This window comes from Astatotilapia calliptera, chromosome 23 (genome assembly GCF_900246225.1).
Source record: "Astatotilapia calliptera chromosome 23, fAstCal1.2, whole genome shotgun sequence".
NCBI lineage: Eukaryota > Metazoa > Chordata > Actinopteri > Cichliformes > Cichlidae > Astatotilapia > Astatotilapia calliptera.
Genome location: NC_039323.1, coordinates 30384884 through 30412543, shown reverse-complemented (window position 1 = coordinate 30412543; position 27660 = coordinate 30384884). Strand labels below are relative to the sequence as shown.

The window sequence follows — 27660 nt, the reverse complement described above, 5'->3', positions numbered from 1 at the left end:
AACTGGGGGCCACGTGTTCTGTATCTTCCTTTTTACACAATGCACATTTTCATGAAAGTGTGAATAAAATCAATTTTAACACCCACTGTAGTTTAAGAGTTCTTTATTAATTGTGCTCTGTCTTTTGTACACTCAAAAAGTTCATAAAATCAAATTTAAATTGTGTAATTATATAATGCTGCCAGCAGGTGGCATCTATTTATTTCACTTGCATGCTGCTGATATATCTGGACATGATCATGGGTGTTAGAATACTTTTTTTTTTACGTCATCAGTGTGTTCTTTTCTTCCTCAGTATAAACTGTGACATTGGTTTAGCCAAGAACCTTTGTTCCTTGTCAACGTGAAAAACACGAGGTGAACTAATTTCTTCTGCAGTGATAGCTGAAAAAAAGATCTGTAAAGTTAATCTGGACATTTAGATGTCAGCACACATCTGTGCTTTTCCATTTAGACAACAGTCTGACTAAGTGCTGTGTCATCATGCATGCAATTCGTTTTCTTTAATACACCCCACCAGTTCTTCCAGTGGACCTCTAGAGAGCAGTGGTGAGCTAGCAACACACTGACACCTTCAATGGGTGAGGCTGAGCTCAGACTGGAGAAAGAGGAAGTTCTGCATTATTGGCCAGCCTATTCATGTATAGAAATATTTTCATGGCTTGCTGCACACACAACACCTGCAGCAGGTGCTGTGTTAAGTTGAGGCTAAACAAACATTTGGCAGTCCTTCGTGATCCTCCGACAATGATGAGAACAATACACTGGATCTGAGCTGGAACAAGGCCACCATGTGACTTCTCCCATTTCTAATATAATTTAACGTGTGCTGAGGGTTGAAGGAGGGGGTGACTGCTTGTCTATTTGCCAGCAAGGTATTGTGGGTAAGCAAGCCCAGAGACTGCTGATCAATCACAGGCAAGGGAGCTGTGATGTTAGGTTGCTAGGCAACAGGCAGGGAGAAGCACAGAGCAGCAAAGCACTGGAGGGGTTGCTGGGTGGGGGTTGTCTCAGCTCTTCACCTCTTCTTCCTGTGGGTCCCAGCACAAGATTTTCCTTCTTATACACGTCTGTGTGGATCTTGTATTCAGTAGTACTTGATTCTGCATAATGTGGGGAAGACACTGTTGTGTGGTTGGGAATCACTATGCAAGCAATTCACAACAAAAGAGAGGCTATTCATACACCAGAGATTTCAAGCGTTGGATCTTGATTAAGTCTGAATCAAAGCTACAGCTTTGGGGATTTAGACTGCATAAAAACTAGAAAATAAAAGCTTTACCCTAATTAATTTATTTGTTATTTTTAGCTAAAGGTTTAAAGTAACTACCAAAAAAATGTATGTAAGAGGTGAATAGAACACATCGATGAAGGAAGCCTATTGATATTAAAGAAGAAGTGAATGATACGATCAACGTAAATTCAGTAAAATCATAATTCACGTCGGCAGTAATGACACCCGGTTACGCCAATCGGAGGTCACTAAAATCAATATTGAATCGGTGTGCAACTTTGCCAAAACAATGTCGGACTCTGTAGTTTTCTCTGGTCCCCTCCCCAATCAGACCAGGAGTGACATGTTTAGCCGCATGTTCTCCTTAAATTGCTGGCTGTCTGAGTGGTGTCCCAGAAACGATGTGGGCTTCATAGATAATTGGCAAACCTTCTGGAGGAAACCTGGTCTTGTTAGGAGAGACGGCATCCATCCCACTTTGGATGGAGCAGCTCTCATTTCTAGAAATATGGACAAATTTATTAAACCCCCCAAAATATGACTATCCAGAGTTGGGACCAGGAAGCAGAGTTGCAGTCTTACACGCTTCTCTGCAGCTTCTCTCCTCCTGCTACCCCCCCAAAAACCCATCTCCATAGAGACTGTGTCAGCTTCCAAAAAGACAACAACCAACTAAAAACCAGCAACAAACAACTTAAACATAAACAATCACAAAGAAAGAACAATACAGTATCCACATCTGAACCAAAGAGTAAAACAGTGAAATGTGGATTATTAAATATTAGGTCTCTCTCCTCCAAGTCTCTGTTAGTACATGACTTAATAATTGATCAACAAATTGATTTACTCTGCCTTACAGAAACCTGGTTGCAGCAGGATGATTATGTTAGTTTAAATGAATCAACACCCCCGAGCCATTCTAACTACCAGAAATCTCGAAGCACAGGCCGAGGGGGCGGTGTGGCAGCAATTTTTCACACCAGCCTATTAATTAATGAAAGACCAAGACAGACTTTTAATTCATTTGAAAGCCTGATGCTTAACATTGTCCACCCCAGCTGTGAAACTCAGAAACCAGTCTTACTTGTTATCATCTATCGTCCACCTGGGCCTTACACAGAGTTTCTGTCTGATTTCTCAGACTTTTTATCTGATTTAGTTCTGAGCTCAGATAAAATAATTATTGTGGGTGATTTTAACATCCATGTAGATGCTAAAAATGACAGCCTCAACATGGCATTTAATCTGTTATTAGACTCAATTGGTTTCTCTCAAAATGTAAAAGAACCCACCCACCACTTTAATCACACTCTAGATCTTGTTTTAACATATGGCATCGAACCTGAACATTTAACAGTGTTTCCTGAAAACCCTCTCCTGTCTGATCATTTCCTGATAACATTTACTTTTACAATAATTGATTACACAGCGGTGAAGAGTAGACTTTATCAAAGTAGATGTCTTTCTGAAAGCACTGTAACTAAGTTTAAGAATATAATTCACCCACTGTTATCATCTCCAATGCCCTGTACCAACACAGAGCAAAGCAGCTATCTGAACGCTACCCCAACAGAGGTCGATTATCTTGTTAATAATTTCACCTCCTCACTACGTACGACTCTGGATACTGTAGCTCCTGTGAAAACTAAGGCCTCAAATCAGAAGTACCTGACTCCGTGGTATAATTCTGAAACACGTACCCTAAAGCAGATGACTCGTAATCTGGAGAGGAAATGTCACAAATCTAGAGGATCATCATTTAGCCTGGAGAAATAGTTTGCTGCTTTATAAGAAAGCCCTCCGCAAAGCCAGAACATCTTACTATTCATCACTGATTGAAGAAAATAAGAACAACCCCAAGTTTTTCTTCAGCACTGTAGCCAGGCTGACAAAAAGTCAGAGCTCTTTTGAGCCAACCATCCCTTTAACGTTAACTAGTAATGACTTCATGAACTTCTTCACAAATAAAATTTTTATCATTAGAGAAAAAATTACCAATAATCATCCCACAGATGTAATATTATCTACAGCTACTCTTAGTACCATTGATATTAAGTTAGACTCTTTTTCTCCAATTGATCTTTCTGAGTTAACTTCAATAATTACTTCCTCCAAACCTTCAACGTGTCTTTTAGACCCCATTCCTACAAAACTGCTCAAAGAAGTCCTGCCATTAATTAATTCTTCGATCTTAAATATGATCAACCTATCTCTAATAATCGGCTATGTACCACAGGCCTTCAAGCTGGCTGTAGTTAAACCTTTACTCAAAAAGCCATCTCTAGACCCAGCAGTCTTAGCTAATTATAGGCCAATCTCCAACCTTCCTTTCATATCAAAAATCCTTGAAAGAGTAGTTGTCAAACAGCTAACAGATCATCTGCAGAGGAATGGTTTATTTGAAGAGTTTCAGTCAGGTTTCAGAGCTCATCACAGCACAGAAACAGCTTTAGTGAAGGTTACAAATGATCTTCTTATGGCCTCTGACAGTGGACTCATCTCTGTGCTTGTCCTGCTAGACCTCAGTGCAGCGTTCGATACTGTTGATCATAATATCCTATTAGAGCGATTAGAACATGCTGTAGGTATTACAAGTACTGCGCTGCAGTGGTTTGTATCATATCTATCTAATAGACTCCAGTTTGTGCATGTAAATGGAGAGTCCTCTTCACACACTGAGGTTAATTATGGAGTTCCACAGGGTTCAGTGCTAGGACCAATTCTGTTTACATTATACATGCTTCCCTTAGGCAGTATCATTAGAAGACATAGCATACATTTTCACTGCTATGCAGATGACACCCAGCTCTATCTGTCCATGAAGCCAGATAACACACACCAATTAGTTAAACTGCAGGAATGTCTTAAAGACATAAAGACCTGGATGGCCGCTAACTTTCTGCTTCTTAATTCAGATAAAACTGAGGTTATTGTACTCGGCCCTGAAAATCTTAGAAATATGGTATCTAATCAGATTCTTACTCTGGATGGCATTACCTTGGCCTCCAGTAACGCGGTGAGGAACCTTGGAGTCATTTTTGACCAGGACATGTCCTTCAACGCACATATTAAACAAATATGTAAGACTGCTTTCTTCCATTTGCGCAACATCTCTAAAATTAGAAATATCCTGTCTCAGAGTGACGCTGAAAAACTAGTTCATGCATTTATTACTTCCAGGCTGGACTACTGTAATTCATTATTATCAGGATGTCCAAAAAACTCACTGAAAAGCCTTCAGCTAATCCAAAATGCTGCAGCAAGAGTCCTGACAGGGACTAGAAAGAGAGAGCATATTTCTCCTGTTTTGGCTTCCCTTCATTGGCTTCCTGTTAAATCCAGAATTGAATTCAAAATCCTGCTCCTCACATACAAGGTCTTAAATAATCAGGCCCCATCTTATCTTAATGACCTTGTAGTACCATATCACCCTATTAGAGCGCTCCGCTCTCGCTCTGCAGGCCTACTTGTTGTTCCTAGAGTATTTAAAAGTAGAATGGGAGGGAGAGCCTTCAGTTTTCAGGCCCCTCTTCTGTGGAACCAGCTTCCAGTTTGGATTCGGGAGACAGACACTATCTCTACTTTTAAGATTAGGCTTAAAACTTTCCTTTTTTCTAAAGCATATAGTTAGGGCTGGACCAGGTGACCCTGAATCCTCCCTTTGTTATGCTGCAATAGATGTAGGCTGCCGGGGGATTCCCATGATGCATTGAGTTTTTCCTTTCCAGTCACCTTTCTCACTCACTATGTATTAATAGACCTCTCTGCATTGAATCATATCTGTTATTAACCTCTGTCTCTCTTCCACAGCATGTCTTTATCCTGTCTTCCTTCTCTCACCCCAACCGGTCGCAGCAGATGGCCGCCCCTCCCTGAGCCTGGTTCTGCCGGAGGTTTCTTCCTGTTAAAAGGGAGTTTTTCCTTCCCACTGTCGCCAAAGTGCTTGCTCATAGGGGGTCATATGATTGTTGGGTTTTTCTCTGTATCTATGAAGCGCCTTGAGGCGACTTTTGTTGTGATTTGGCGCTATATAAATAAAATTGAATTGAATTGAATTGAATTGAACTTCATAATTTTTATAAACTAGCAGTAACCCAGGCTTTCTGAACATCTCTCAAAGTTTTTCTTTGGGTATTTGCTGCTTTTTCACTCATTTTCAGTGCAGTCCTTGTATCTGCCCATCTTTAGAGCAAGCCCTTTTCGTTGCTATGTCACTTAACACTGACCTATGAATAATAGGTTCAAAGTGTGAACCAGTATTCTGTCTACGTATAACTGACAAACCAATTTTAGGCACTTTGTTAAATTTAATAGCAGCCTGTCATGAAAAACATGTAATTTGTTCCACTTTCTTTAGTTGAATCTACAAAAGAAATGCCAGAGATATCACAGTTTTGCACACATAAAATAGTTTTTTTTCACCAACAAGGTGATTCTCAAAGAGCTATTTGGCAAAACATTTGGCATAAATCAGAAGGTGTGTGATGCTGATAAAAACTGGGGAAAATGGACAAGTGGAGGACAAAAGAAAAAGTGGCAGGCCTAAAAAAAACAAACAAACTATCGACTACACATGAGTATCTAATAGTATCTGAAAGACGTGTCTTAAGTGAACCAGAGCCCAGAGAAGCCTAAGAGAATTCAACCTGTGCTGATGAATAAAGGTTGTCAAACTAAATAACCCTTCAAGCTCATTATAACTTGCTTACTTATTTCCAAAAATTGCTGTTTTACTAACCAAATATAAAGAAATGAGTGGTGGCAAACTACCATTGCACAATACTGTATTTAATAAGTGCTTTCTAAGACTTTAAAATGTGAACTGCTATGAGAATATTTTCAAGAGTCCCAGTTGTCTACATTCAACACAGATTACTTAAGCTGAAAACAGATAGTCACCTCAGCAGCAACGTCTCTATTTAAGCCTATTGAATATGCTGAGCCACTTAACTCTTTCCATCTTCATTCTAGCCTCCAAATGTGTTGTGCATGCAAAATATGCTTCCCAAAACAGGTTTTATTTTGAAAATCTAGGTGTTTACTTTTTAGTTGCCACATCTTTGGTTATAACAAAAAAAAAAGTCACTTGTCACATTTTGCAAATCGATACAGTCAGGTGTAACATGTACTTGAATCACATGAAAGATCCTGTTAAACCTGTAATGCAATCATACTTCAGGTTCAGATCACAGATCAAAGAGCTGATGGCACACACATATGAGCAAACTTTTAGACCCTGAAAGAAAAGACAAGGAAGGAAGTGGAGAAAATAAACAAGCATTTACAAAAAATATGTCCTTTATTCTTTTGGCTTTGAAATTATATTACCATATGAGCGGACAGTAGTCACTTCTGGCATGCAGTTCACTAAAACACTACAAGCGCAATGAAAGATGGCTACTGATTGCTTCATGGTTTGTATCTACAGATATGGGGACCATACATGTGTTTCATCATGTGTTACAGTCATAGACAATAAAAAAGATGGACATAGCTTCCTGGTCAGAAAAAATGAAGCCAATGTGGAAGTGCCTAAAAACCTGTATTCTATCTGAAGGCCACCAGATGACGAGAGCTGCGGTTGCAAAAAACACTTCCTGTCCCGTGAAGGGCTCTTTCTTGAGCTCTGTAAACACTTTGTTGCTGAGTTCATTATCTTAGTCGCTCGATTTGGGTAAATAAAAATGAATTAATTTGTAAAACTTGCTCATACCATGTTTCAAAAAACCTCATCAGTTGAATTGTCAATTACCAGTCAGTAGCCAATGAGCAAGCAGTGTCATAGTCAGACCCACCCGTTTGTCATCACATCCAATTTCTTGCAACCAAGGCTGCAACAATGGAAACGTTCATCTCAAAGCTTCAAATCGCAACTTTGGAAACTGTTGAGTTGATGTCACAGTAGTTACGTCCATCTTTTATATTGTCAAAGGTTACAGTGCAGAATGAAAAAAAAAAACTCTTCTAGAAAAATGTGAATCAACGTCAAAGACTGGAAAAATGCACTCATATCTACAGTGAAAATGTTATTTATAATCAATAGCATATAAGCAACCTGCAGACCCTAATGCACACAGACACACTCGCTCACATAAAGAGATAGATGCCTACATTCACGCAGTCCCATTCTTACATAGATAAACATATACAAATATACAGACACACTCGCCCTTTGTCTCGCACACACAAATGTGACCGTCACACATGGTATTACATAGCAGTGGGGATAAAAAGTGCTTCATCTTATACATCAAATGTGTGATGCATACTGTGAGCCCAAATATCTATAATATTTACAAACCAAACCACTACATTAAATCACACGCTCAATTTAAACATGAATGGCATACAAACATCTGTGATATTATAACCAACCTTTAATGTGATATATTGTAATGTTCTAGCTTGACAGCAGTTAGAAAGATCTTTTTAGAATATTTCATTACGTAAGGAGTTCTGGGAGGAAGTGGGGTGGAGGATAAAGGGAGGACGACAAACGTATGTGAAAGACACTGCGCTGTGAGACGAGCAGGTTTGAGTGTTATTCTCAGAGACGCGTTTTGCGAAAATGTGCTTATTTGCTTCACTGCCAGAGCCAGTGAGAAGATTATTACCACTCTTATATCTGTACATTAGCCAAATGTGACGCTTGAAGCTAATTAGCTTATTTAAACCATGGAAGTTTGTTAGGGGGATTTGTAGTCTTTATTATGGAAGGACAGTGCAGACGATAAGAGAGCAGAGGAAGAGGCAGAGCAAATGACCCAGGGCAGATTCAAACCCAAGTTTTTACATTAGCATTTTGGAGATAAATTATCTGAATTTCAAGAGTGGGACCACCCCTCCAAACACGCTCCTTTCGGGTCTTATTCTACAAGCTGTTCCTTCTTGTTTTTGTGCCTCACCCTTTTTTCCAAGTCTTTCACTTCTTCACATGGGGATCTGCCAGGCCTGGGAGTTGCCGCCAGTCCCCATCGAGGCCTTCCCCAAACCGCAGCTCAATTCTTAATTAAGCCATTCGCCTTTATCTACTAAAAACGCTGCCAAACCTAAAATGAGGACGTGGGCCCAGCTAGTGAAACGACATATGGGGTTGGGATAGGAACTAACAGGTGTAGAGAATGTGTAGAGGAAAAGGGATAAAACCAGGACTTAACTTTATCATTTACTAATAAAGTAATATTATGGAGAGGTAAAAACAAAAACTAATGAACTGTGCTTAACTTAGCATGAAGACAGTAATCAGGGAGGTCAACAATGTCCAGTAACACTTTATATGAAGAGGTTTGCATAAAACTAAGATGACACCCATCGTGAACATGAGGGTTCCAACTGTTGTCATTTAGAATATTTTAATCCTAACCTGACTCTGACATTATTCCAGAAGCCTTTAACATTATCCAACATGAACCATTATAAAAACTATATTAAAGTATTCATCGTGAAAAAACAGGGGGTAAAAAAAAAAGCTAATTAGCCTTATGTGCTAAATTGTCATATTTGATTAGGCTTGGGATTGGCAGCTGTGAAACCATTCATAATTGTGTCAATATGTTTCCTTGACCTCCAGTGGTAAACAAGGAACTGGACTGCCCATTAAACCCTAGTCTTGGACCAAAGACACCTAAAACAATGTTAACTTTGAATTAAAATAACATACGACCAAATAAAACAAATCGTTTTCCGTGCTCCCAACCAGTGTCAATTATTATTTCAGTGCCAATCCAAGACTAATGCACACCACCTCCAATACAGTTGTACCCAGCACAAACTAGACAGGCACACTTGTTTAAACCACAGCAGTTAGCAGTTATAGCTTCATGAGTGAGAATAACTGATGGTGTATACATCATCATCTGGAACCTTTTTGCAGTGACTGTGCTCTGGCTTGATGGGACTATAGTTAAATTTACTAACAAAGACTTTATCAATTCCATACATGAATTTGTGTAAGGCTTCTGCTGCTATTTTATTAGTATGCTAAAATTACCTCAATTTTATATATACATACATTCTCAAACAAAAAATCTAGATGTTTGACACTTTTAGCCCGAGTCTGGCCTTCATGCTCAGTTCAGCTAACAATCCCTTGGCTCTAGCTTTATACTAAACAGATGGAAATGGGAGTGGTAGCAATTTTGTCATCAAACTCTCTATAAAAGAGCAATCAAGAGTATTTCCCAAGGAACAAGTTTCCTTTAATGCGTCTCATTCCTTTTCTTGCATACATTCAGCTTCTCTGTATTTGGAGACTTGTAATTTCTACTGAAATAGGAACAATACAGATTTCAACAATCAGTGATGGTACATCAGTAAATGCAATGTGTTTGTTCATTGCACTTTAGTGGCGTGTTCGTTATTTCAGCTTTGTATACCGTATGAACCAAGAGCATTCTGGCATTGACCCTGCATTGTACGAGTTTCAGGTGGTTGTTGTATTTTCCAGCATTGACTTAGTCTGCCCTTGGTGATTTTACAACAGTGAAAGCAGTGGACACATTCTCACGATAATGAAACAAAACAATGTAGAAAACATTCTTTCGCATTAAAAAACGAAACTGGAAACTGGAAAGGAAAATTCACAGAAGAATGTGGAGCAATTGTTAAGTGATACAGCGATTGTTAAATTCAAGACACTGGATTTATAGTAGTAGCAGCAGCACTAGCTACAGAAAACTTAACAGTACACTCAAGTGTGTCAGTAACAAAAACCAATAGGAGAATCACAAGCGTTTTGCAGAGAGGCTGTTCTGTTTCCCACTCAAACTCTGGCAGTGTCTGCTGGACAGTTTGTTTTCGTATTCCCCATATATTGACATAACCACATTCCCATTCCATGCCTACATGGCACAGACTCCTCATGTTGGAACAATCAACACAAATGTGAATCTATATATCCCCTATATATATAAGCTTTAAACAAAGTTCCCTCATGTCTCTGATGCATTCTTTTTTTGTTGTTGTTCCTTTTTAAGAAGTCTATTTCTTTCGGTCTTTCAAGTCTTTTGCTTTATTTTCTCTTTCCCTATTTTCTTTTTCGTATTTGTCCTTATCTGACTTTGTCACACTGTTATATGATGGCGGGGAGGCTGTGGAGGGGGTCATGTCCATTTTCTCTGACGTGGAGTTCTCATTGAACTTGCTGATGACCATCACATCCTTGTCAGGGTCATGCATGCCCTCTTTCAACTGCTCCTTGTAGAGGGCTGAGGCCTTCTTCATGGCCAGGCGGATCATGTAGCGCCGGAAGGCTCTCTGGATGATTATAGCAGACATTTCCTCCTGTTTGCGGCGCAACGTGGTGGTGATGGGCTCGTAAGACACCTTAGAGGGGTTGGAGGCCATAAAGCGGTCCTCCATCTGTCCGCGCAACATGTCCATTTCACCGCCTTCACCCAAAACTCTTTTAGTGAAGGCAAACAGAATATCGAGGCAGTGGATGCGCTCACCACTCACCATGGGCAGGTCCATGGAGATGAGCTGAATCATGTTAGGCTTGGGTATGCGTAGAGGTGGATCTAGAGCATCTGCAAAGTCAGAGAGTTTGCTGTACGCCACAAACTGCGTGGCATCAGGATCAAAGCGTTCCCACACTTCATAGAACATCTCAAAGTCATCCTCGCTCAGTGGCTCGGCACTCTCCTCAGTGGCCACGCTAAAGTTTTCCAGGATCACAGCAATGTACATGTTGACCACAATGAGAAAGCAGATGATGATGTAGCTGACAAAGAAGAAGATGCCTACTGATGGATTGCCACAATTGCCTTTGTAGGAGTTGCCTGGGTGCTCCAGCTGGCTCTCACAGTCAGGGTCCCTCTTGTTAAGTATGGGTGCCAGCAGGCCATCCCACCCAGCTGAGGTGGTAATCTGAAACAAACAGATCATACTGTTCCCAAAGGTCTCGAAATTGAACATGTCATCGATTCCTGCCTCCCGCTTGACATAAGCAAAGTTGGACATGCCAAAAATGGCATAGATAAACATAACAAGAAAGAGGAGGAGGCCAATGTTGAACAGGGCAGGGAGTGACATCATCAAGGCAAAGAGAAGCGTCCGGATGCCCTTGGCACCTTTGATAAGGCGGAGGATTCGGCCTATCCTGGCCAATCGTATCACTCGGAACAGTGTCGGGGACACAAAGTACTTCTCGATAACTTCAGATAAAAACATGCCTGCAAAGGAAAAAGAAGCCCCATTGGATTTTTTTGTGTTGATATAATTTTTATATTTTTTTAAACACCATCAAATGAAAAGAACTTTAGGACATCTCCTTACCTACAATCGAAAGGATCACCACCACAAAGTCAAAAATATTCCAGCCAATGGTGAAGTAATAGTGACGCAGTGAAATCATCTTGAGCACACACTCCCCAGTGAAGAGCACAATAAAGACCAGATTAATCCAGTACAGGATATGGTCCATCTCTTTCGTCTGGGCATCCGTCTCTACCATCATGGTCACCATGTTAAGGCAGATGAGGATCATGATCACGATGTCAAAGGCCTGCTTTGTGATGAAGTCAAAGACACAGCCTTGAAACGCATTCTGAAAAAAAAGAGAGACAAGGAATGAAAACAAATGAGTCATTTCACTCTGCTTGGAGTTGATTAGAAAGACCTAGGAGTCCGAGTCTCACTGTTGGTCGAGGTATAGGTTTCTGCGGCTTCTTGGACCCCAGCTTCTTCATGGCGTTGTAGTATTTCTTCTGTTCTTCAGTCATGAAGATGTCCTGACCTCCCAAGTAAAGAGAGCAAAAACTTGGTTATAACCACATACTTTGAAAAAACAAAACAAAACAAAAACCCAAAATGAATCTGGTTTTAATTTTCAGATTTTTTAAAATCAGCATTCTAGTTGTTATTATTTTGGAAATTTAGCTCATTTGTGTTTTGTTTGATGATTATATTATATTTATATATTTCCTTGTTTATTGTTGCGATTCCATTTGCTGTTACATTTTGTACATCATTTTACTCTTTCCTAAAGGCTTTAAATTTCAGCCAAAAAATTACTACACTCTATTAATCAAAGATATAGATTTCCCTCTCGGCATCATACACACTATACACATCCCACTCTCATTGCTGCTCACTGATTGCATACATATCTCAGGGGGTGGCTGGTGTCAGCACGGAACAACCATCTGTGTGATGCTTTGGAGCCACTGTACCACACCAGCCGATAACATGTCTCAGTCAGTCAAATCAGACCGGCCATCATGCAGAAACTGTCAATGTAGACCCATCCCCTCCCCGTCCTCTCCATCATAAATCTCTCGGGTGTTGTCGATTCTACTTGTTAGTCTGCATGGCTCAATGGAGGGTACATTTCCACACTGCATGTGCTACGACACTGCTCGTGCATACAGAAGCAGCTTTAGATGACCATTATTTTGTAGCTCACTGCTTTCTTTAACACAGCCCTGGGTCTACCTTAGCTATATTTGCCCTGCTTTGTACCCAGGCTGTGTGTGCTCTCTGCACAGTGTGGCACAGGACTGCTTCCTACTGGTGTTCCAATTTCAAAAGAAGCGACACTGTAATGCACTACCAAAGCTATTTGTGTCAACATTAATAAAAATAGGTGGCATTGTGGCTCAAGAGAGACATGCTCTTCTATTATATTTTATTCACGATTTTGTGTTTTCTAAGAAATATTACTGCAGGGATGTATAAGTGAGTTATCTAAGAAATCTCCATATCTGCCTTAATTGAAAATGTAGCCCATATAATTTGGTCCACAAATAAACCCCACATTAGCATTTATAACATTTACTCAACAAAAATGAGACACAGAACAAAGGTGGAAGCTTGCAGTTAACTCAACAACAACATATTTAACAAGTCTGAATTTCATTGCTGTTGTAACACGAGACATTTAATAAATCCAGAAACCAAATAAATAATCCATCATTTTATTTTTGCACAGCCATGTCTAGATGTATAATATCTAGACAACATAACACAGCTGTATGCATCTATCAAATTTGACAAATCTGCAAATACATCCCCATTTTTTTACTTAAAAAAATGTTATCCACCTCTTAAAGTGATTTAAAAAGTGATTTCATACTAAACACATTTTTGGTGTTTTGAGCAAACTATAGTTTTACATTTACGCAAAGACAGAGGAGCTACATGTCCAAAATCTGCTTGTAATTAATAAACTGGAGAGGAAAACTAGAAGGAATTGTCTCTGGTGACTAAACAGTGTGAAGATTTCACTGCAGATTGACAACACAAATTAGCTAGCTCACTGCAATTAGGAATCCTAAAAAGTCATTAGAATAAAAATGGTAACTCTCTTAAATTGAACTCTATAATGAGAATCCTTTGCTGTGTTAAGACCTAGCCAAAAAAATACAATAAATAAAGGTAATACTTTACAAATAATATAACTTAAAATGCCCAAACTGAAAGAAATATGTCGGTTTACATTAGCTGACAGAAACTATTAGTCAATATAACTTTTAAATGAAGATGTAACTTATCTTTTTCTTCTGCTGATTGAAGTTGTCGATAATGACACCAATGAAAAGGTTGAGTGTGAAGAAGGAGCCAAAGATGATGAAGATGACAAAGTAGAGGTACATGTACAAGTTTACTTCATATTTAGGCTGTTCTTCCAACTAGAAAAGTAAAAAAGAGCAAATTTAAAGTTATACCAGCTACCATAAAAATGTAATATGTAATATGATGAAAATATTAAAACATAGATTATATTAAAATATAAAAGCAAGGACTTTTCACTATGTGGAAGCAAACCTACAACTCTGTTAAACATCTACTTACATCCCGAGAGTCCACAGCTGCATACATGATGTCCATCCAACCCTTAAATGTTGCCTAAAAGCAGGTAACAGAAGAAACAGTATTTTAGCAGGAGATGGGCAGTTTCTCTATGAGAGCTAGACAAGACTGTAGAAGTCCTTAACCCATCGTCAGGACTTGTAGGTGCTCTTTTGAGCACTGCCAAAACCCTACAAAATGACCACAAAGCAACCTCCAGTAGAAACAATCAAAAAATAGACTTCATGAGGATGGCCTTAGGGTTCGGCATCTTCTAGTGGCCCCTGTGCTCACTCTGCTTGGTACCGGAGCTCAAGTGGCACCTAAGTGCAGTGGCAAAGATGAAAACCAGCACAAAGAGATTTTATAGTGATGCCACAGTAATTCTACTTTAGAAACATGAACATGTTTGCATGACAGCAAACAGCTTCTGCCTCTAAACAGTTTCAGCAGCCTGACTGCTTGTACATGTTGAAGTTTGCACACTTGTCCTTTTATGTAATAAAAATAAAAGTAACGTTTATAACCATGCTGTAGACTGTGCCACTGTTTCCCTCTTCTGGCACACAGACTGAAATCAGCTGACTGTAGTGCAAGTGGAACTGATAAGTGGAATCGATAGGCAAGCAGACTAATAAGTCCAAGGAATGGAACTACAAGGTTAGCACAATTATTTTTCATTATACTCTCATAATGGCAATATAGGGCTACAGATTCTTCAGTCCTTCTCTCTTTATACATGGAAGGACCGGCTGTGTGCTTTCTTTGCTTTAGGATTTTGAACTGTGTGTGTAGGTCATCAAATTGAGACATACCACCAAATACAAATGACCTAATCCAAAAATGACCATCAAACGTCAAAATGACCTTTTGACTAAGTGGTCCTGTCAAACCTCTCACCTAACCCCAAATGGTTCTGTGTTGAAGTGTGCTGGTCAGATGGTGGCTTTGTGTTTGAGTTTACATGTTTTTCTTTTCCTGCTTGTTTTTTTTCCTCAATTTGACCAGAGTAAAATCTCCCAATCTATACGAATAAGTGGATATAGTTTACGGATGGATCGCGCCAACTGCAAGATTAAAGCTAAAGACAGACTCAAATCACAAAACAGAATTGTAGAAGTCAGACAGTTTCGGCATAAATGATTCCAAATACATATGTATACTTTGAGATTTCTGCTCTTTTCTTCTTAATGCCAATTGCAATCTAAACTCACCACTTGCAACAGAGCCAGATAGCCGGCTCCCACATTGTCAAAGTTGATTTTAACATTCTTCCAGCGGGCACTGTCATTCAAGCTCAGGCAGTCAGACTTGTTGTTGACGACTTCGCTAGGGAAGGGCTCATCCGTGGTGGCATTGACGCAGTAGTAGTACTTGCCCGCAAACAGGTTGACACCCATGATGCTGAAGATGAGCCAAAATATGAGGCAGACCAGCAGCACGTTCATGATGGAGGGGATGGCTCCCAGCAATGCATTCACCACAACCTGGGGATGTCGAAACACACAGTCTGACTCAGAACTCACCGTTTTCTCAAATCAAAGTCTGTGCTAAAGAAGGATAACTGGCCATTACAATTATCTTATCACTTAGCTGTCAGAAGCACATGTGGTCAACTGACTGGATTGAGCCAAAATGTTTATGCTTTCAGAACAAATACCAAGACTGAATCAAAAGTTAACAGTGAAGCTGTGTTACTCAGAGCTGTGATTAATAAACAGTATCTGCACACATAAAGCTCTTAACACCATACATATCTACTTAACAACATGACAGTTGGAAAGAAGAAGGTGGATAGGTGAAAAGGCTACCATTTGAAAGGTAAAAAAGCAAAACAGAAAAAAACCTTAGAGAGGCGGGATGAAGTCACAACATTTTGTTTGACTGTAAATGAAAAAAAGACACACAACAAAGAAAAAAATTACAGGTCAAAGGCACCACGCAAGCAATGCCAGAAAAACAATGCCTGAGAACAGCTATATACAGCAATCCATTAACACAATGTGAAGAAAGTCATGCAGAGAGAACAATTACAGTGTCCAACTGTAAGGAAATGATACATTTACAGAAGTTTTAAAAGCATGCAGTCTTACAGACAGGCCCCCTAAAAAGCTAAAACCTTCTTACAATACCTCTGTAAAAAGATTTATCAAGTAACATTAAAATATTGAAACACGAAAGTAAAAAAAATATGGGGGCATTTTCCCTTCAGCATATCTAAAAGCATATCTAACAAAAACACTGAGAATGTCTATACAGCTTCAGCGATACAGAGAACAAAAAGAATGTCATAAGAATTCACCTTTCTAAGGAAAATAAAGACGTAGGCTGAAAGTTCAAATGAGCATTTTTACATACCGTTTGCAAAATAAACCTATTTACGTTACATTGCCCAGAGTTAGATGATAGCAATGATATCGCTACCAAAAGTCTTTATAAGTCTTGGTCATACTGTTTTTCTTAATGGAGGATTATATGTGGAATGAAACTGGGTGCTCATTGACTAATGATCTGACAAGTCATTAATCAGTGAGCACATGCTCAGAACCTGGTGGCTGTAGTTCAGGAGGTAGAGCTTCCTGTAAAAGGGAAGTTTTTCCATCCCACTGTCGCCAAAGTGCTTGCTCATAGGGGGTCATATGATTGTTGGGTTTTTGTCTGTATGCATTATTGTAAGGGTCTACCCGACAATATAATGCACCTTGAGGCAAGTGTTGCTGTGATTTAGCGCTGTATGAATAAATTAGAAGTGAAAATTGAATTGAATAGAACAGGTCATCTACTAATCAGAAAGTTGGTGGTTTGATCTCAGGTTGCTTTTTAAAATTTAGAGCAGGCCATCATCTTTGCATGACACAGCCAGCACTCAGGTTGCAGTTAGTTATTTATATATTTTTAGGTTCTCAGACAAATCAAGCCAGAATACACTAAATTTTCTTTAAAAAGTAGAGACTTCTTAGTCTTGTTAGTAGAAACAACACGAAGCAATCATAGAGGAAAGCTCAGCTTGGGGTCGTGACATACCACTGTACTAAGTGATAGAAAGTTTGAAAGTAGCCAATCCAAGAGCATTATTCATCTCGGGCAGTCCAGTATTCCAGAATCGTAACATTTTACTGCCCGTAGCTCTCTTACGTATTTCGGGCATATTTAGGGTTTAAACTATAAAAATAGGGATTTATATGCATGTCAGAAATGTGTGTTTTTAACAATTTGCAGGTGCTCAAGGCATCGACTGTACTAACTAACAAGAGAGTGGTATTTTTTTCCCTTAACTATTGGTACATAAACAGATAAAAGTAAAACTGAATTCCATCATATTTTACAATTTAACTGAATATCTGAAACCTAGACATTTTGAAGCATATGGAAGATGTAATTGGTTGGTGTGAGAATTGATCTTAATTCTTTTTTTTCAACTTGCCCACAAACAGTATTCCTGCTGTTCTTACCCTCATGCCCTCAAACCGAGACAAGGCCCTCAGGGGCCGTAGAGCTCGCAGTGTCCTCAGAGATTTGATGGCACTAAGCTCAGAGTAGCCCAGAGCATTTGCTACCAGGCTGACCAAGGACACCTGAGAGGAGATAATATCAGATAAGCAGGGTGAAGGGTGAAAAATGAAAGGATTTCACTTGCTCTGTGCTATAATGAGTGTTAGAAAAACAACTTCAAGTAAAGAAATGACAGAACAATAAGTTAACTACAATTATGTCAGCATGGCTGTTATTAAAGTTAATTTTCTTTCTTGTCAAATGTTTAATGAGCTGGCTTATGTTATCACAAAGAATGGAGGGAAGAAGATTCAGCTGACTTTGCTAACTTAAGTCTTGGTGTGGGCCATGGTAGCGGTCTGTTCCAGTTACCAGTCCATATGCTGTTAAGGTGCTTTCTGGTTCTATTGTCTCATTGTACACCAGATTGGAGGCTTAATTTTGATAAGAGCGAACACTGAATATACTTACGTCTACAATTAAGAAGTCCAGCCAGCACCAGGCATTGGTGAAGTACTTGACAAAGCCATATGCCACCCACTTTAACAGCATTTCAAGGATGAAGACGTAAGTGAACACTTTGTCTGCGTACTCTAGCACGGTTTTGATGGTCCGCCGCTGCTCGATGTAAATGTCCTCAAAAGCCTGTGCAGCATGGAATATTTTATAGAAACTTTAGATAGAAATAGTGAAGTGTGAAATAAGTGATTCATCAAAGATCTATTCAGAATGTTAACAGGTACAGTAACTGCTTAGAGAACTGAAGCTGTCCTAAATGTGGTGCTTTCAGACTGTGAAATAAAAACAGAAAGTATATAAAAGCAAGCCAAACGAGTGCAGTGAAGAACAAACTCTGTTCATAAGACAGACCCCAGCAGTGTTTATCAAGATGTCTAACACCCACTCACCAGTGCTCCACTGCTCAGCAGAATCATGAATATGATGAAGGATTCAAACCAGTTATGCTCTACTATGATAAAGCAGGTTTTCCTGAGTGTCCACCAGCTCTTAAACTTGTCTCCCTCCTCACTGATCTGGCAGCACTGGAACCTGCGCACACAGCCTGCAGGCACAGAGAAAACAGGGGTACACCCTGCGACAAAGGTCGCCAGTCCTGTCGCAGGGCAAACACACAAGGACAGACAACCATTCACATCACATTCACACTGTGGCCAATTTCTGTATTATCCAATTAACCTATCCCACAAGCTGCATGTCTTTGGGACGGTGGGAGGAAGCCGGAGTACCGGAAAGAGACCCACGCAAACACGGGGAGACTGGCAAACTCCACACAGAAAGACACCGGCCTGAATGGTGGATTGACTCAGAACCTTCTTGCTGTGAGGCAACAGTGCTAACCACCGTGCCACAGTGCTGCCCGAGAAATGAAATGAAATGAAACCCAGGTATCAAAACTCCCATGGTGAATCAACACATAAACACGGCCCCACTGGATAACATATTGCGGGACTGCTTTCTGTTATCCAGATAAGTTATATGAATACGAACTGCATGCCTTAATACGGTAAAGGTTGTTGCTAACATTTTAGCCAACAAAATCCCAGAATAAACTGAATTTTCACTGCTGTTACAATAATTGAGTCTTTTGTTGTTATTTCACATAACACTGCTTCTGTCCTGTTCATGACTTCTTGAAGTTTCATTGTGATCAGGGTCGACCCTCCCCCCACACACTGTTTTTATTGAAGAATTTTCATATTCTGTGATTGACTGCAATAAGTTGTGGTGACCAAATGGTTGCCCAGGGGTTGAGGGTGTTGTATTCTGTTGTATTTGTATTGTGTTGTATTTCTGGGTGCTACTTTGATTGCAAAGCTGTTGCTCAGATTAGCTGGTGAGAGGCAACCAGTTTCCAAACATTTAGGTCTGACTCGGACCGACTGGATTCACTTTCACACAGATTGGAGTCAGTTTGTGCCAATAAGTCCATATTATTGGCACAGTCGCTGGAGTAGTCCATCCAACTCAAATAGTTGTCAACTGGTTGTACAGTCGTAGCCAAAAGTTTTGAGAATGACACAAATATTGGAAATTGGAAAAGTTGCTGTTTAAGTTTGTATAATAGCAATTTGCATATACTCCAGAATGTTATGAAGAGTGATCAGATGAATTGCATAGTCCTTCTTTGCCATGAAAATTAACTTAATCTCAAAAAAAACCTTTCCACTTCATTTCATTGCTGTCATCAAAGGACCTGCTGAGATCATTTCAGTAATCGTCTTGTTAACTCAGGTGAGAATGTTGATGAGCACAAGGCTGGAGATCATTATGTCAGGCTGATTGGGTTAGAATGGCAGACTTGACATGTTAAAAGGAGGGTGATGCTTGAAATCATTGTTCTTCCATTGTTAACCATGGTGACCTGCAAAGAAACACGTGCAGCCATCATTGCGTTGCATAAAAACGGCTTCACAGGCAAGGATATTGTGGCTACTAAGATTGCACCTAAATCAACAATTTATAGGCTCATCGAGAACTTCAAGGAAAGAGGTTCAATTCTTGTTAAGAAGGCTTCAGCGCATCCAAGAAAGTCCAGCAAGCGCCAGGATCGTCTCCTAAAGAGGATTCAGCTGCTGGATCGGAGTGCCACCAGTGCAGAGCTTGCTCAGGAATGGCAGCAGGCAGGTGTGAGTGCATCTGCACACACAGTGAGGCAAAGACTTATGCAAGATAGCCTGGTGTCAAGAAGGGCAGTAAAGAAGCCACTTCTCTCCAAAAAAAATATCAGGGAGAGATTGATCTTATGCAGAAAGTATGGTTAATGGACTGCAGAGGACTGGGGCAAAGTCATATTCTCAGATGAAGCCTCTCTCCGATTGTTTGGGGCATCTGGAAAAAGGCTTGTCCGGAGAAGAAAGGGTGAGTGCTACCATCAGTCCTGTGTCATGCCAACAGTAAAGCATCCTGAGACCATTCATGTGTGGGGTTGCTTCTCATCCAAGGGAGTGGGCTCACTCACAATTATGCCCAAAAACACAGCCATGAATAAAGAATGGTACCAAAACACCCTCCAACAGCAACTTCTTCCAACAATGCAACAACAGTTTGGTGAAGAACAATGCATTTTCCAGCACGATGGAGCACCGTACCATAAGGCAAAAGTGATAACTAAGTGGCTCGGGGAACAAAACGTTGAAATTTTGGGTCCATGGCCTGGAAACTCCCCAGATCTTAATCCCATTGAGAACTTGTGGTCAATTCTCAAGAGGCGGGTGGACAAACAAAAACCCACTAATTCTGACAAACTCCAAGAAGTGATTATGAAAGAATGGGTTGCTATCAGTCAGGATTTGGCCCAGAAGTTGATTGAGAGCATGCCCAGTCAAATTGCAGAGGTCCTGAAAAAGAAGGGCCAACACTGCAAGTACTGACTCTTTGCATTTGTCATGTAATTTGAAACGTATGAAGTTCTTGTAATTATATTTCAGTACATCACAGAAACAACTGAGACAAAGATCTAAAAGCAGTTTAGCAGCAAACTTTGTGAAAACTAATATTTGTGTCATTCTCAAAAAGCAAGGTTGCACTTATGTCACCTCACAGTTTAACAGCAATCGCTATCCTGTAGCAACTACATCACTATTTGTGGAGGAATTTTGGGAAATCTATTTCAGACCTATGATGTTCTGGCTCGATTCTGAATGTAAGTAGTGAATGGGAATTTTTATGTATGCAGATGGCAACAGCGAACTTAGAAGATGCTGTTTAGTAGTTGGGACCAAAGAAGAGCTTTGATGTAATCCCTTTTTGATCCAACTGAATGTGTTAACAAAATTACCCACAAGAAATCAGTCAGCTTTTTTTGTTTGAGGGGTTTTATTTTGTAAATAACCTTAAAGTGACTGAAATAAATATCCAAACATCCAGAAATGTCCTAATGTCATTAATTATTGATTTCAATCATTTTTTTATGCAAAAACTGATAAACCAACCAAGCTTACTGCTCTAGATCTGTGACCATGCTTCACTGCAAACTATTAAAGTGGTGTGATTCAAATCAAAGTCACATGTTAAGCATGCCTGTTTAGCTCACAACCTGAGAAGGCAACCAGATGCCACAAGGCTGAATGCAGTGGCCCAGGGTTGGTTCTGACCCAAGGCCCTTTGCTGTACATCTTCTCCCACACACTCTCACACTCTCTGCTTTCCTGTCTCTCTTCTATGCTATCTTATGAAAATGCAAAAGCTTAAAAAAATTGAAAAACAAAATCAAAGGAGTCCACAAAACTTTCAGGCAGCATACAGAATTCAGTTCAGTTTATTTTTTTTCACCAACATTTCATAAAATCTTTCCATGCAGTTGTTTGAAAATCCACTGAAAGTTAAAATATGATTGCTCACTGAAAGGGTCTTAATGTTCTATTTGACATATTAGTAACATAGAATAGCGTTAAAATATGTTGTTCTTTGTTGTTAATTCATTCGGGGTCTTATGCTTTCATCTGCTGCTATGATTTACGCACACTCATAATGCAAGTCATAATATATTGCTTACATCTGTTATATGCATATTCACGATTGTACTGGAGGTGGCTCCAGTAGTGGTTTACACACCTAACAAGCAAAATATCTCTGCCTCGATCCCAGGAGGAGACACAAATCCCCTCAGGAAGGCCACGCGACATAAAAATCTCCCAAATTAAATAGTCAGAGCTACCCGCTGTAGTGACCCCTTTATGAACAGCAGAGCTGCTGAAAGTAGCTTTAATGGTACTAAAGGTATGTCAGATAAAATGTCAGGTTACATTACAAAACAACAGAACCCCACAGACCACATTTTTATCTGTTCCGCTGAGCATTTGAATTCACTGTCACTCAGTTGTTAGTCAGACAGACCTGTGCTAAGCACAAGCAGTTAATGCGATTTACTCCAAGTCTTGAAATGTGCTCTGGAAGTGTTTTGTCTCCCCATCTTCCTCGCTCTGGTCCACCTTCCCACTTTCCATCATCATCCCTGCCTATCACCCTTGCATCCCACTTACCCTCTGTAAAGCAGGCTTCTGGGTCCAGTGACTCCTCAGGTTCCAGCTCCACTGAATCAACCCCATCTCCAGGGGGGCGGATATCGACTGTGCTCCCCTCCGATGAGCTCAGTGGCTGGGGCTCTACGTCGAGCTTCTGCATGGATGAGGAAGGACACGAGAGGACAAAGTCACACTACAATGCATCACACTGAAGTCCCTTGGTTATAGGAGCCAACCTTCTGAGCTGGTTATCATTGTGATTCTCCAGTCACACGTACCCCAGTGCCACGATTGAATACCATAGTGTGAGGACTAGGCACTGTAATAGCTCACAGAGTTGGGCTCTTTAAAGTCATTGTATCATCATCATCACATGCAGCATCGATCAAATGTACCTACAGGCTTAGGAATTAGATTTATCTGATGGCTCAAATCAGAATACGTGGCATGGGGAAGTTGGCGTTATGGAAATGCACTGTGGGTACGTTTGATGTGACCTCAGTTCGAGGAATAGTTCATGCAGTATTCCAGTGCATTATCAATCCAAGCCTGAAATAGTACCAAGCAGAACGTGTGCTCCAGTGTTTTCATGTCCACTGAAACTGACTCAAAATCAATTTGTTAAAGATATTTATCCCATTTCTTTTCTAAAAATTATGATCTGAAATTCTTTTCCCACCCTCAATCCTAAAATCCACCTTCAGAACTGCCGCTGAAAATTTTCCTCAGTGACATGAAAACACCATTTATTTCCATTCCTTGAAAGCAGTGTACAAGCTCCTTCTGTTTGTGTTGAAGTAGACGGAGAACCACATTAGCTTACCAGCAAAAACCAGTACTGTGCACTGTTTATAAGACAGCATGTGGTCTGGCAGGTATTTTTTGGGTTCCCATTTGTAAAACATCCGGAATTAGCATCCACACATACCCAGAAACATCCAGGACTAAGATTTGTGTCCTCCACCTCAACCTTCTCTCTGCCCTCCTTACCGTGAATTATGCACACTGCTAACGCTTTTCTAAAACCCTCACATGCAGTGATGTCCATTACAAAATCATCTGCATATAGTGAGACTTTTTGGGTGACGCAAGGCTTCCTGTCTGTTTTCTTTGGGCAGAGATGGTGTTGTTTCCTCATGTCGGTCTGACAGTGCAGCAGCCCTGATTGCCGTGGGACCCAGCTAATACGGCATGGGAATGATGGAAGCATGCTGCTTGCAAGTGTTTTCTGGAAGGGTGGTTTCCTCCCGCTCTATTTCTCACCTTTAATAAGAAACCCATGTTACCTCTTCTGGATGTCAACTACATACAAGGCTTTTAGTCTTAACCTAACATATTTTTATCGGGATAATAACTGGTAGACTTAATTATCAGGTGATGAAATATTTGCAGTGTAACAAAAGTCGATAACACAGGGGCAGAAGCGCCAACAACAGAGTTGGCTTCTTAAGCATGTATATATAAAGCATTTGCCCTCATTTACATAACTCTGATTCAGTATAACCAGCCATGTGTTACCTGTTTTACCACCCTGCAAAAGTCATCATTTACACATCAGCATTTCTTTATTTTCTTCTCGGAAAGAATTCTGTTAAGAATCTTTCATCATTCCGCTATTACTCAAGTAAGACAAAAAACAAGTTTTTCATGTATGTATGCATGGGCTATGAACCAGACAAATGAATTTTGTCCAGCTAAAGCAAAATTCATTTCCCCATTCCATCTTTTTCCCCCTTACTCCTCTTCATTCTCCTCTTCCTCTCTTCCTTCATTCTCAAGCTCGGAGTGTTTGATGCCAATCAAGTCCCAAAACCAAGTCAAAAACCAAGCAATGAAATCAAAAGCAAACGTCATGTTAGATGAGTTTATCTATCAATGGAAAAAGAGGTGGTGTTGCTCATTCTTAATGGTTTGGAACTGCAATACAGCCTGATGCTCAGAGATAAATTATGAAAGGGGCGGGTGGGGTAGGGGGGGGTTACAGAAGGACTCAGAGGTTACAGCAGTGAGTGCCCTGCTGTTTGGGAAAGGGAGGGGATAAAGCAAAGAAGGAGGGGTAGGGTGGGGTAGGGGAACGGAGGGCAGACCAGGCAAAGAACAAAAATGGGCAATCCATTGAAGGTATGACAAAAAAGTAAGTATGTTGTTTGTCTGTAAATGGCATAGGCAGTCCTCATGGTTAGTGCTATGGTACAATAAAGAGGTCTTACAATTCTCCTCTCACTGAAAACCTTGAGAGCGCCTGTGACACCGCTGCAATAACAAACGGGGGGTTAAACAAAGTAAGTCATACACACCAAAAGCTAACATACAACCTCAAATCTGTTTTCACTGGTCAGCCCACAACACACAACAAGGGGACCACTTATCCTCAGAGAATATGACTTTAGCTGTCCCCAAATACACATTTCCTAACAGCAATGCAAAAACAGTGGGTTGACACGTCTCACACAACGCATACACAATAAGAACATCCACCAACCCCTCACCGGTGTAGCTCCTAATGTTTAAATTGATGTTCGCTATAATTTGAGTTTATGACATTAAATATTATGACAACACAGCATCGTTTGCTGCATGAATATAATGGCTCACCAACTACTCGATACAGGGTTTAAAGATCACCATTGCCTGATTCATATATGGATGATGAGGTGCCGTCGACATAATATAGTGGACATAGTCTTCTGGGTTGTTTTGAATCACAGATAATTGGCACCACACCCACAGTAACAGGTTGACATCACCGGGGAGCACAGTCTCAGTGCTCTGTCAGCCTGGCAAGGCTCAAGAGCAAATGTAGCTGCTGCTCTACTAGAATAGGCAATGAATTAGAAAAGAAAAACATGTCTTAAGGGTGAGGTAACTTGTTTTGTTTAAACATTTTATTAATGTCCGGACGCAAGCTGATAGAGCAACATCTCTACATTTCTAATAATACGGCTGCTTCATTAAGTCTTTCTCCACACAGGCACACATGTCCCCTAAAGAAAACAAGATATTAAGCAAGTCTACATGAAATATTACAGAGACACATAGCCTTATGTATATGGTCAACGTTAAACTGTTTCATTGGTCAAAATGCAAATTTGAGTCATTATTTGTAACGTTGTATCTTATTCTACTGCCAAGAGCTGCAGGTCTGACTAAAATCTCGAGCAGATTTCATCAGCAACACGGCATGATGCATGTACAAATGAGTCAGCAGGTGTGTTATTTTAAAACTGCTTGACTGTCTCTGGAAAATTTCTCAAAAGGCAATCTCTTGACTTATTCATATAGTGATTGACTTCTATTGGGAGTTAAGTTTACACATAAAGGAGCTAATCAAATACAAAAGCTGTGTCATTCAAGAGATTTCTGTTAATCTGACATACTGCAGTCACTTCATTTTTCATCTTACCTCTTTGCTGCCCTCCACGTCAGATGAGTCGCTACTGAAATCTTCTGTGTTTAGGTTCTCAAAGTCTGACTCGCCCACAGCAATAGGCACCGTGACTGTCAGGCTGGGGTTATGAATAAATGACATGTAGTCACAGTCCTCAACTGGGTATTTTCCCGTACTGTCCCGTCCTACACTGACCCCAACCACCAGCCCTCCTGGTCGTCCGTTGCCCTCCCTCATGTACACCCCACTGGGGTCTTTGGTGATTTCCACTGTTGTGTGATTGGAAATGCAGTTGCCCTTGCCATTGCTGTGTAGTTCATCCAGGGGTTTGCTTTCCTCAGCAAGACCAGAGCCCTTTCCGCCCCTGCCAAAGCACAAGCTCTGGAGGAACTGCCGCACTGCGTTTTTGACAAATGCGATGCCCCGCTGGATCCTGCCCACAGCAATTTGCAGGTTGTTCATCTCGCTGTCCTCATCGGTTGCCGCCAGGTTGTCGGCACTGAATGAACTCAGTAGGAGAGCCAGGAAGAGATTTAGAACCTAGGAAAGAGTCATGGCAGGAAAACATAAAAACTCTATTTTATACAGATTTAACTCTTTGCCCTATGAAGTCGACATTTGATAAAAACTCTACAGCTACGTACACCCCGGAAATGATTTGCAGCAACCTGGCGACTAGATACCATAGAAAGCGAATGATGTTTAGAGATAAACTTCCTAAAAAGAAACTTGCTCAAGTTACAAGCGAGCACCTGAAGCAAAGACCAATTAGAGTGAAGAATACAGCTAACTGATATATGACCTGGTAGTAAATATGTTAGCTCACCTACGCAACCGGAGCATAGAATGTCCACAAGCAACCAGTTTCATTAGATTCAACAACATGTGCCACAAGCAGATCGCTTCCAGTGTGTACGTAGCTTAATGGCTGTCCAAAGGTGAAAAACTTAAAAGAAAATATTGAGCCCATACCACCAGGTTTCCAATCACCATGACCATCATGAAGACGATAAGACACATAGTCTGTCCTGCCACCTCCATGCAGTCCCACATGGTTTCAATCCACTCTCCACACAGCACCCGGAACACGATAAGGAAGGAGTGGAAGAAATCGTGCATGTGCCAGCGGGGCAACATGCAGTCCTCTGAAATCTTACACACGCACTCCTTGTAGTTTTTGCCAAACATCTGCATGCCCACCACAGCGAAGATGAACACGATGATGGCCAGCACCAGAGTCAAATTTCCCAGAGCACCCACAGAGTTACCGATGATCTTGATGAGCATGTTCAAAGTCGGCCAAGACTTGGCTAGTTTGAAGACTCTCAGCTGTTTGAGGAAAAGAAATTATATATATATATATATATATTATATATCAGATTTTAATCTTATCAGTTACTGACACATGTTTTATTTATAGACCACCAACAGGCCTAGTTTCTTAGTCCAAAAAAGAAAGTCACGTGTTTAAATGTGTGTGTCTTCTGATGGCCATCAGGGGTTGACTACTCTGAAAGTCAGATTGTATAGAAGTGAATACCAGCAGCCCATAGACTCTTTTCTGCTTTTTCTGCTTGTATGAATGGGTGAATGAGGCAAGTTGTATAAAGTGCTTTGAGTGCTCAGGTAGAGTAGAAAAGCACTATATAAGAACCAGTCCATTTACCACTACCATCTACTTTTCACGTGATTCATTGTACACATTTTCCTGATTGAGTTTAGTCACACAGCCCTAAAGACCGATCAGTGATCATCTGGCAACCACCGGTCAC

At 40.4% G+C, this 27660-nt stretch overlaps 1 protein-coding gene across 7 annotated transcripts in view; it reads right to left on the bottom strand.

Annotated features, from left to right (window-relative positions):
* Positions 1 to 6514: 6514 nt before the first annotated feature.
* LOC113015665 (sodium channel protein type 2 subunit alpha-like) overlaps positions 6515 to 27660 on the bottom strand; it is a 40978-nt gene continuing 19832 nt past the window's right edge. For all 7 annotated transcript variants that reach the window (XM_026157759.1, XM_026157766.1, XM_026157760.1 and 4 more), the window contains 12 exons: positions 26861 to 27217; positions 25904 to 26428; positions 22519 to 22654; positions 18424 to 18578; positions 17987 to 18160; positions 17476 to 17598; positions 15238 to 15510; positions 14027 to 14080; positions 13726 to 13863; positions 11872 to 11976; positions 11510 to 11780; positions 6515 to 11406 (listed from right to left, as the gene is read on the bottom strand). In XM_026157759.1, the coding sequence (XP_026013544.1) occupies positions 10214 to 11406; positions 11510 to 11780; positions 11872 to 11976; positions 13726 to 13863; positions 14027 to 14080; positions 15238 to 15510; positions 17476 to 17598; positions 17987 to 18160; positions 18424 to 18578; positions 22519 to 22654; positions 25904 to 26428; positions 26861 to 27217 (3504 nt within the window). In that variant the 3' untranslated portion in view covers positions 6515 to 10213. The remainder of the gene's footprint in view (positions 11407 to 11509; positions 11781 to 11871; positions 11977 to 13725; positions 13864 to 14026; positions 14081 to 15237; positions 15511 to 17475; positions 17599 to 17986; positions 18161 to 18423; positions 18579 to 22518; positions 22655 to 25903; positions 26429 to 26860; positions 27218 to 27660) is intronic.